Source organism: Manihot esculenta, chromosome 10 (assembly GCF_001659605.2).
Source record: "Manihot esculenta cultivar AM560-2 chromosome 10, M.esculenta_v8, whole genome shotgun sequence".
NCBI lineage: Eukaryota > Viridiplantae > Streptophyta > Magnoliopsida > Malpighiales > Euphorbiaceae > Manihot > Manihot esculenta.
Window position 1 is genome coordinate 23,844,547 of NC_035170.2, and position 10,325 is coordinate 23,854,871.

Sequence of the window (10,325 nt, forward strand, 5' to 3'; positions counted from 1 at the left end):
TTTACTTATAGCCGTACCAACCATTTTGTGACAAAAAATGGAAGACTGATAATAACTTTGCAAATATTATTTTAAATTAAAAAAGAGAAAGAATAATAATAAAATAAGAAATGGTAGGAAAAGTCCGCCATAATTAATTAAATCTTTTGTGAAAACAAAAATCCTAAATATTTAAAATTAGCCATTAAAATATTTAGTGACAAAATTAAAATTTACCACTATATCACTACAAAAATTGTAATGCAAGTGGCTATCTTTTATATTTAGTGGGGAAGTTTTAATGATTTACTATAAATTTTAGTGTACTTTTAGTGGCAATTTCTTCCGTTAAAATTTCATCACAAAAAGTTCAATTTGTTACATTGAGAAGAGGTTAAGAAGAAAATCATAGAAGCATTGTTCTGTCTAAACAATCAAAATAATGTTCCTACCGTTACAATTGTTGGTAGAAATGAAGTGCAACTAGTAATGAAGTGTCCAACTTAATCTTTGGACAATTGCAAATCTGCCATAGACAATGTTTAGAAAGCAAAAACACTTGTTGGTATGGGATGATATGTAGAATATAAACAATAGGATTTGAAGTCAATTGAAAAAATATTTGATGGTTGGTACAGTAGGAAGTAAGATTTTAGCACCAACTTGTCACAACAGAGTTGCTTTAACTTTGGGAAAGAACTCTCAACTCTCCATATGCTTTAAAGAGTCTAACAGAATATCAGTCATGAGAAGCTAGTGTTTAGACAGGAACAGTAGACTAAATCCAAATCTAATAGGTATTGCAAAAGAGATTGCAAAGGAGTTCCGCTTGCGATTAAAGCAGTAGGAGACATAGCCACTGATACAGTTTAGGGTTTATACAATAACATTGTAACATTGAGTATAAAATTATTGTTTTGATATTACTAAAGTAATAATTTGACAGTAATTTAAAATTATTATAAAAAAATTATTTTGTTACTATATATAATATATTTTAATATGATTTATTTTATATTTAATAAAAAATAATTTTAATATTATTTTGTTACTATCTTATATTATAAGAGCAGAAGTAGTTAATTTCTGATCGCTACTTTAGACTCATTTATATATATATATATATATATATATATATATATATATAGGATTTAAAATAGGTTTAAAGAGATTAACGAGTGGTATATTTAAAATGAAAAACTAACTATATTTTTAAAATAATTAATAAAATTTAATACATATCTATTTTTCATACTATAAAATGTGAGAAATGACATATTTAAACTTTAAGTCTTTTTAATTATATTTTTATTATTAGTAAGTAATATATATGTCATGGGGTGTAAATATATTTATAATTTTTTATATATTTTTAATTTTATTTTTATATAAAATAATAATTAATGTATAAATAATAAATATAATTTATTATATTTTTAATTATTATTAATGTATAACCTTTTAATTTCGTGCTGCTTTCTAATATAATAAATATAATTTTTATTATATTTATCGTCACTCTTATGTACCTTTTCAAATCTTAATATTTTTTAATATATTATATTATTAAAATTATAATAAAAATTTTATTATATTTTTATTATTAAAAAGTTTTAATGTATTTTTTATTTTAATAATAAATAAAATATTAAAAATATATTTATAAAAATTGAATAAACATCGTGCCATATAAAAAGATATTTAGATAATAAAAAAATTATTTTTACCATATAACAATAATTCTATAACAAAAAAAATCATATAGAAAGTTTTTACTATTTTATATTATGTTTATTTATTTGATAATTTTATAAAATTATAACTAATATAATTAAATTACATATTGTTTATATAATATGAATAATTATATAGAATAAATATATATAATTGATTAAAATTATTATAAAAAAATATAAATTGTGATAAAAATATAAAATAATTGAAAAATTAATAAAAATAATTATATAAAATATTATCAAACTAAAATTTTATTCCATTCAAATAACTATAAAAAATTAATAAATATAAATAATTAAACTATAATAAAAAGTGAAATTGTGATTTTAATGTTATATATATATATATATCATAAGTGTTGTAAAATTATAAGATAATGATCGCCTAACATAATAGGTATATTAGATTTTCCCACTCAAAAAATTAACATACTTAAAAAATATTATGATAAAAGAGACTGCCAATACCATCCATCGTTAACCTCAACTCATACTTAGATCTCGAAGCATCATTGTCTATAATATAAGATGTTGCTAATTGTAAAGAAAATGAAGGTTTAATATATCACTTACATATATATCCATTCATTTTCCCTATGCATTTCACAGGACTTAAAAAGAAATAAAAGAGAAATATATACATATTTTATATTTGCTCCATTTTATTTATTCATATTATTAGAAAATTATATAAAATTTTGAATATTAAATTACAATGTGTTTGATATTTAGATAATTTTTTAAATATAGCTAATATTATTTGGTTATAATTATTTTTTCTCTCTTCTTGAATCATTAAATTTAAACAATGAAAATATAATAACAAACTAAATTTAGCAATGAAATTATAATAGCAAAAATCAAATTTACACTACAATTTACACAATTTAAATATCTGAGTAAATCTAAGAGATCTACTATCCCAATTCGCAAACTCTATTTTAAAAAATATATATATAAAACAACAATTTCTTACCACAGTTTTAGACTCATTTATATATATATATATATATATATATATATATGATCTAAAATAGAAAGTGACACACTTAATATATTTTATTTTTATTTTTAAATTATAATTTTATATTTAATAATATTATTAATTAATATATATATAATAAATACAATTTATTATCTTTATTATTACAATTTATATATAATTTTTAAATTTTGCTATTAGTATGTGACTTTTTAATTTTTTATAATTTTTTAATATAATATATTAATTTATAATTAAAAAATTTAAAATTAAAAACTAACTATAATTTTAAAATAATTAATAAAATTTAATATATATATATATATATATATATATATATATTCTCGTGAAAAATAACATATTTAAACTTGTATTAAATTTTTTTGATTATATTTTTATTACTAGTAAATAATAAATTATATATATATATATATATATAAATTAAGTTAACGAGCGATTGACAAGTATCATTATTAAATTTAGTAACATAATTAATCGTATTTATGTCATATGTGACCTAAATATATTTATAATTTTTTATATATTTATAATTTTATTTTTATATAAATAATAATTAATACATAGATAATAAATATAATTTATTTTTTTAATTATTATTAATGTATAATCTTTTAATTTTCTACTGCTTTTTAATATAATAAATATAATATTTATTATATTTATTATCACTATTATATCACTTTTTGAATCCTACTGCTTTTTAATATATTATATTATTAATATTGTAATAAAAATTTTATTATATTGTTATTATTAAAAAATTTTATTATATTTTTTATTTTAATAATAAATAAAATATTAAAAATATATTTATAAAAATTGAATAAAAGATATTTGGATAATGAAAAAAAAAATTATTTTTACCATATAAATTTTTTTTAACATTATGTTTATTTATTTGATAATTTTATAAAATTATAACTAATATAATTAAATTACATATGCTATAATGTGAATAATTATATAGAATAAATATATATAATTATTAAAATTATTATAAAAAATATTAACTGTGATAAAAATATAAAATAATTAAAAAATTAATAGAAATAATTGTATAAAATATTATCAAATTAAAATTTTATTCAATTTAAATAACTATAAAAAGTTAATAAATACAAATAATTAAATTATAATAAAAAGTGAAATTGTGATTTTAATACATTACAAATATTAAATAATTAAGTTATTAAATCTTAATTATAAAAATTTAACATTTATTATCCATTTTATATAAAACTCACACATATCTCTCTTGCACACTTTCAAATGACTCACGTTTTGAAACTTTGCTTTCTTATTATTTACTTAGAATTTAGTGTGAGATGTATGGTTGTACAATTCTGGATAGCCAATTCAACCCTCTTGGTTAGATTGAAATTAGACGATTCTAAATGTTTATGAGAGATCATTATATTCTTCCTCAATAGGTATATATACCATAAGTGTTATAAAGCCATTTGTGATATTACAAAATAGCAATCGCCTAATATAATAGATATACTAGATTTAATTATTCAAGAAATTGACATACTTAAGGGTATTATGATAAAGAAGATGATTCTCTTCTACCACTACCACCGCCAGTGCAATCTACCACCATTAGAGTTTAATAAATTTTATTTTTTAAAAGATATAGTTTCTAGAATAGAATTTATTATTATATAATCATAATATATAATAATAAATACTAAAATCTTTAATTTTTTTTATTACAATTAAATTTGATGGTATATTGATTTGTGCTTATTACTATTTTGAGTTAAAATTTTAAAAAAATTGTTTCGTTTCTCTTAATAGACAGATTTGATCTCTTATCTCATAATAAATGGACCCTAAATCATTAGGCATACAGCGACCCATATTAAAGAGGTCATAGACAAACATAACATAAGTTAATAACGTACCGTTTGAAGGGAACCAAGTCCAACTAGAATTTGATTTCACAAACTGGACAGGGTCCAAAGGAGTTCAGGGCCGCTAGACCTGACCATGATAATTTTCATATGTGAGCAAAGTTAGAAAAGACAGAGATCATATCTCTTAAAGACAAAATGAAAATTAAATAATCACTTGACAGAAATCAGAATTTTGTACTAATAAATATATTATTTGCATGTAAACGATTGCTAAGCTAAAACTAGAACATTAAAGGCATGCCTGACAAGAACAAAAGAAGATGAAAATAAAAGGGAAGGAAACCAAGAGAGTTGGACCAAACTTAAAAAAAACACATTAACCTCTCATACTTATATCTCAAAGCGAAAATGAAGGTTTAATATATCACTTAGCACTCACAGTCTTAACTCGGTGGTAAATGCATTCGAATAAATTTGAAAGATCCCAGATTTTACTCTCCAACCCCCAATTTCTATTTCAAAAAAAAAAGCAAATCACTTATATACATATCCATCCATTTCCCCTATACATTCACATTACATAAAGAGAAATATAAACATATTTTATATTTGAGCCATTTTGTTTATTCGTATTATTGGAAAATTATATAAAATTTTGAATATTAAATTACAGTGTGTTGTTATTTAGATAATTTTTTAAACATAGCTAATATTATTTGGTTGTAATTATTTTTTCTCTCTTCTTGAATCAATAAATTTAAACAATGAAAATATAATAACAAACTAAATTTAGCAATGAAATTATAATAGCAAAAATTAAATTTACACTATAATTTTATATAATCATATTTAAAAAATTTAATAACCTGGCAAAATATCTCTAAGGTACATTTTTAAAATTTACCAAGCACTTTCCTTTTTTTTTTTTTAATAATTTTCAACTTTTCATATAGTATATTTTGATTATATTTTATTAACAATGAATTCAAAAAATTTACTTAACTGGAAATATTTTGGTGATTAAAGAAAAAAGTTTCTTTTGAATTTATTTTTCACATATTGAGATTCTTATTAAAATCTCTAAATATAAATTTATTAATAAATTTTATTTTTCAAATTAAAATTAAATAATAAAAAATAAGTTAAAAAGCTTTTCACAGAAAATATTTTTCAAATACAAGTTATTTTCTATGTCCATGGAAATCAATAGGCATGCCAATGTAAAGTTTTTGAAAATCACGTGTTGTTTGGTCAGGTTCATGAACAAAGTTGCATCACTTGCCAATTGCATAGAAAAAAAGAATTGAAAGGAAAATGATATATCGCTTATGATATGAAATATTCAATGGAAATTTTGTCCATGTGAAAGCTATAACTATAACCAAGCAGAACAAGGCTTGTCATCAGGCTTTTTTAAGACTTGAATTTAACAGAGAATTCCAATGCAGTGCATAAAACTGAGAAGGATCAAAGCAGAAGACAAACTAGTGAAGATTATCACAATGCTTCCCAAAACAAGGTGTTCTTTTGCAAGCCAAATATAACAATGTCAACAAGCTCCATGATCTTTTGGCTGCCATAAGCATATAAGGAATCAGCAGGCCAGCTGCATTTCCTAATCCAATGGCAAGGTAAGGCCACCTGTCATTAGTGTAAACATAGGCATTTCCCATCTCATTATTAATTGTATCAGAACCAGAACACCTGACAACAAGAGGAGCACCACAAAGTCCAGGATTTCCAGCAAAAGAATTTGCCTCAAAAGTTGCCATTTGACCTGCATAAGGAATTTTCCCTGACAAATTATTGTATGAGAAATTCAAGTACGCTAGAAAAGACATTGGGATCATGCTGGGAGGAATTGGACCAAAAAACATATTGCTTGATAGATCAAGTGATGCCAACTGATGCAATTCTAAAATAGTTTCTGGAATTTGACCAGTAATGTGATTCCTTGACAAGTTTAACACCACCAATCCTGCCAATTCTGTGACTTCATGTGGCAGCTCTCCATGTAAATGGTTTCCTGAAATGTCTATGCAAGTCAAAAAGGAAAGAGTCGTTGTGTATTTTAAAGACTGACCTTTTGAATTTACAACCAGACTTTCTTCGTAATAGACACCGGCCACCCACCCATACGATAAATCCTGCTTAATGCGTCGTTCTTCAGTCATGCCCTTGAGATTACTCACTCTTGTAGAAATGCTTCCTCTCAGCTGATTTTCTGCTAGGTTTCCCTGTTAACCTGTTGTATCCAAGGTTCAAAGTAATCATCTACAAAAGTGATAAAATATATGAATCAAGCCTTAGATCCAAACGGAGACACGACACTGGAGCAAGGAACAGACTGAAGTACCCATGCATCCAAAATGTAGAGACCCCAGATATATGTCTCTGCTTCGTCACAATATCCTAAATGAGACAATGATTAAGAAAAAAGAAAACACAACAATTTAGGTCTTTGGTAAGTTTACTCACAGAGATTAAATTAAAGGCAAGATTAGGTAGACTTAGCACAAATAATAGAGTAATAAAAGGAGTAAGTTTAACATTCTCAGAACCCTCAATATTATAAGTTGACCATCAACTATAATACCAGGAGAATGTGCTTTATGAGATCGAAAGCTAGTAAAAATATGAAAATTACCTGTCATGTGATCCGTGACACCAGAATTAATGACCCATTTATATAAAGAGGAAATAAGACACGTTTTTACCTGTCTCAGCCGCTACTAAAGACGTTGGGATAATTTTAATAATATAGGTCTTACTGTCAAAAACCATTTCAACTAAAACCCTATATTCCTATACCTTCAAACGAATTAAAGGAATATAACAAAACCTAACCTAGTGAACAGTATCAAAAAATGCCTCCACCCAATACCCAAACGGCAAACGAACTACAGATTTGACAAGGGAGCTACAAGGCAACTTCGGTTTCCTCTCTAGGTAGACGGTGAGAGACAAATATTACCTTAGATGGGTAACACAAAATAATAGGAGGCCTAAATCTTCAAAAATATAAAACTTGGGAGAGAAAAAAATAAATCTCTACGAGAATGGTTCTCATACCATGTAATAAGATAAAGAATAATTGGGCAATTTCAATATATTTTTCTATTGAAGTAAGTGGGTACATATACAAATTATAAGGCCTTGTCAATTAGCCTATGATTACGTAATCTCCTATAATTATGTACAGATTATATTCACACTCTAACACATTATAACCATGTGAGAGTATCGTGGTTTTCCTGCTACTACTCTTACAAGCCTAGTCCTGTTGGCATACCGTCCTTTGCTTTGTGGTGATTTTCTCTATTAGTCAAGCTTTCAATGATGAACTAGCTTTAATTGCAACTGTGTGGTGGTTTATTTGGAAAGAAAGAAACAAGACAATCTTTCAACACATGCCTCCAGATCCTATCTTTGTGACTCGCAAGACCCTTTCTAGCTTTCAAGAGCTAGACTTTGTAACAGACATAGGTTGCCCCCATGTTCCCTGTAGTGTTCAAAATTCTGGTGTTTCTGTTTAGCAAGCTCCGCCAATTGGGATGTTAAAGTTCAATTCTGATACTGCTTGAAAATCTGATTCAATGTTTGCTTCTATTGCTGTTGTGGTTCAGAACTGCTATGGTAAACTTTTGGATGGTAGAGATTGTAAGGTTGTTGCGAGAGTATCCTGTTGGCAAAAGCTTTAGGGGTCCTGGAGGCTATGAAACTAGCTATAAAGATGGGAGCTAAGAATGTTTTTATGGAAACATATTCAAAATCAGTACATTCGGCTGTCATTTCTTAACTCCATGTGCGTAGGATATTAGGGCCACTCTCCAAAAGCAAAAGGTCGTCCTATTTTTCTCAAATGACCTCCATATAATTTACTTTCTAAAATGGAAGCCCATTGACTTTTCTTCAATTGAATGGACTTTGTTTGGAACGATTCATTTTGTAAAGAAAATTTTAAATAAACTCTTTAACTTTGAATAAATTATAATTTAGTATCTAACAAAATAGTTGATATATTTTTAAAAACCATTTTTTACTAGTAAAAGGTGAGATGAGATAACACAAATTATTTTTTTTAATCAATATTATTAAATTCGAGTCTTATATATGGAATGCTTTTGAAATTTGGGATGATGCACTTTTCCCTTTGGTAAATTTATTTGGTGTGAATCCGGATTATTCGGACTAACAAACTTTGGATATTGGATGGTTCAAATAAAAAAATTACCTTTTTGATCCTTGTAATTTTATAAAAATCCATAAATTAGTCCATGCTATAAGAAATATAACTATGATTCATTTATTTCATTTATAACATAATCTTTACAATTTCGTACATTCTAATAATTTAGTTCCTACACTTTAAATATATTTAACAAGTTAGTCCCTAAAAGTGACTCGATTGTATCTTTTACAGTAGAACTAATTTGTTGATTTTTTTAAAATTATAATAACTAAATAAATGACTTTTAAAATTATAAGAACTAATATATAATTTTCATTAAAATATAAGGATTAAATTGTAATTTACCTTTAAGGGTAAATATAGTAATAATATATAATTACTAGCATAAAATTAATAAATAATTTAAATTAATTAATTTGAACCAAGTGAAATATAAATACAAAAATTATTTAGACTAATTTTAATTTTATTGTTGCAATTGATTAATTAATTTTATTGATTTTTCAAATGCCAAAAAGTACCAAAAATATATATTCTTCTTAGAAATGTTTTGTTTTGAAACAAATGATCCTGAATTTGATATATATTAGAGCTGCTATATTAAAAATTAGTTTATTAAGTATGTTTGTTAAACAATATTAAAAAGTAATTTTTAAGTTAATTTAATATATTCTAATCATAAACAGTTTATACTAATTAAATAAAATTTTAAACTACATTCTTTAAAAAGATCTAGGGAGATTTACTATTTAATTATTTGGTATTGTCATTATTAACAAGTCAGTCCCTACATTTTCAAAAATTTATTAAAATATTTTTATTTTTTCTCTCCGTCAATCAATAAAATAGTCATTCCATCATCTTTTCCATTAAAAATATGTTAAAAATAAATGAAGAATGAGAGAAAATTTTTAAAACATAATTTTGTCCTCAAATAAAACCCTTTATTTAGTCACTGAGTATTGCCATTATTAACAGGTTAGCCCCTATATTTTTATAAATTTATGAAATTTTTTTTTTCAAATCTATTAAAATATTTTTATATTTTTCTTTTGGTCAATAAAATAGTCCCTCCTCCTAAAAAAAGATGAAGATGAAGAAAAGGAGAAGGAAGAATCAAAATCGAAAAAGAAAAATAAAATAAAGAAGAAGAAGAAAAAAAAAAAAAGAGAAAGAGGAGAAGGGGTCTAGAAGAAGAAGAAGGGTAATTTAGTTTTTTATTATATTTTTAATAGTAAAAATAGACGAAATAACTATTTTGTTGATAAGAAAAAAGATAAAAATATTTTAATAGATTTTTTAAAATACAGTTACTTGTTAATAATAACGATATCAAATGACTAAATAGTAAATCTCTCAAAAATCTAAAATAGTAAATATATAGTAAATCTAGAAAATGATATTTATATCACAATCCTAAATGTATTTGCAGTGGGTCCATTAATATAAAAAGGTCCAACAACTATATGAAGATTCATAGAAGAAACAATAAAGTTCAAGAAACTAACATAACAAAGCAAAGGGAAGCCTATTCTTATAGTCTAGAAACAGCCCTA

The 10,325-nt window shown here is 24.1% G+C and overlaps 1 protein-coding gene across 1 annotated transcript; it reads right to left on the reverse strand.

The window, feature by feature from the left end:
- Positions 1-6,061: 6,061 nt before the first annotated feature.
- On the reverse strand, positions 6,062-7,361 carry LOC122724828 (receptor-like protein 49). The gene is made up of 3 exons (XM_043960701.1): positions 7,295-7,361; positions 6,934-6,989; positions 6,062-6,814 (listed from the first exon to the last, which is right to left on the reverse strand). The coding sequence occupies exons 1-3, from the start codon at positions 7,359-7,361 to the stop codon at positions 6,062-6,064; spliced, it is 876 nt and encodes a 291-aa protein (XP_043816636.1).
- Between the last annotated feature and the right edge of the window lie 2,964 nt (positions 7,362-10,325).

What these genes read in the sequence shown, in the direction of transcription:
- LOC122724828 (XM_043960701.1), bottom strand. Translation starts at nt 7,361, where the DNA reads ATGGTTTTTGACAGTAAGACCTATATTATTAAAATTATCCCAACGTCT. An exon ending in TTTAGTAGCGGCTGAGACAG is followed by an intron (nt 6,990 to 7,294) that starts GTAAAAACGTGT and finishes TGTCTCATTTAG; the next exon opens with GATATTGTGACGAAGCAGAG. An exon ending in TCTACATTTTGGATGCATGG is followed by an intron (nt 6,815 to 6,933) that starts GTACTTCAGTCT and finishes ACAGGTTAACAG; the next exon opens with GGAAACCTAGCAGAAAATCA.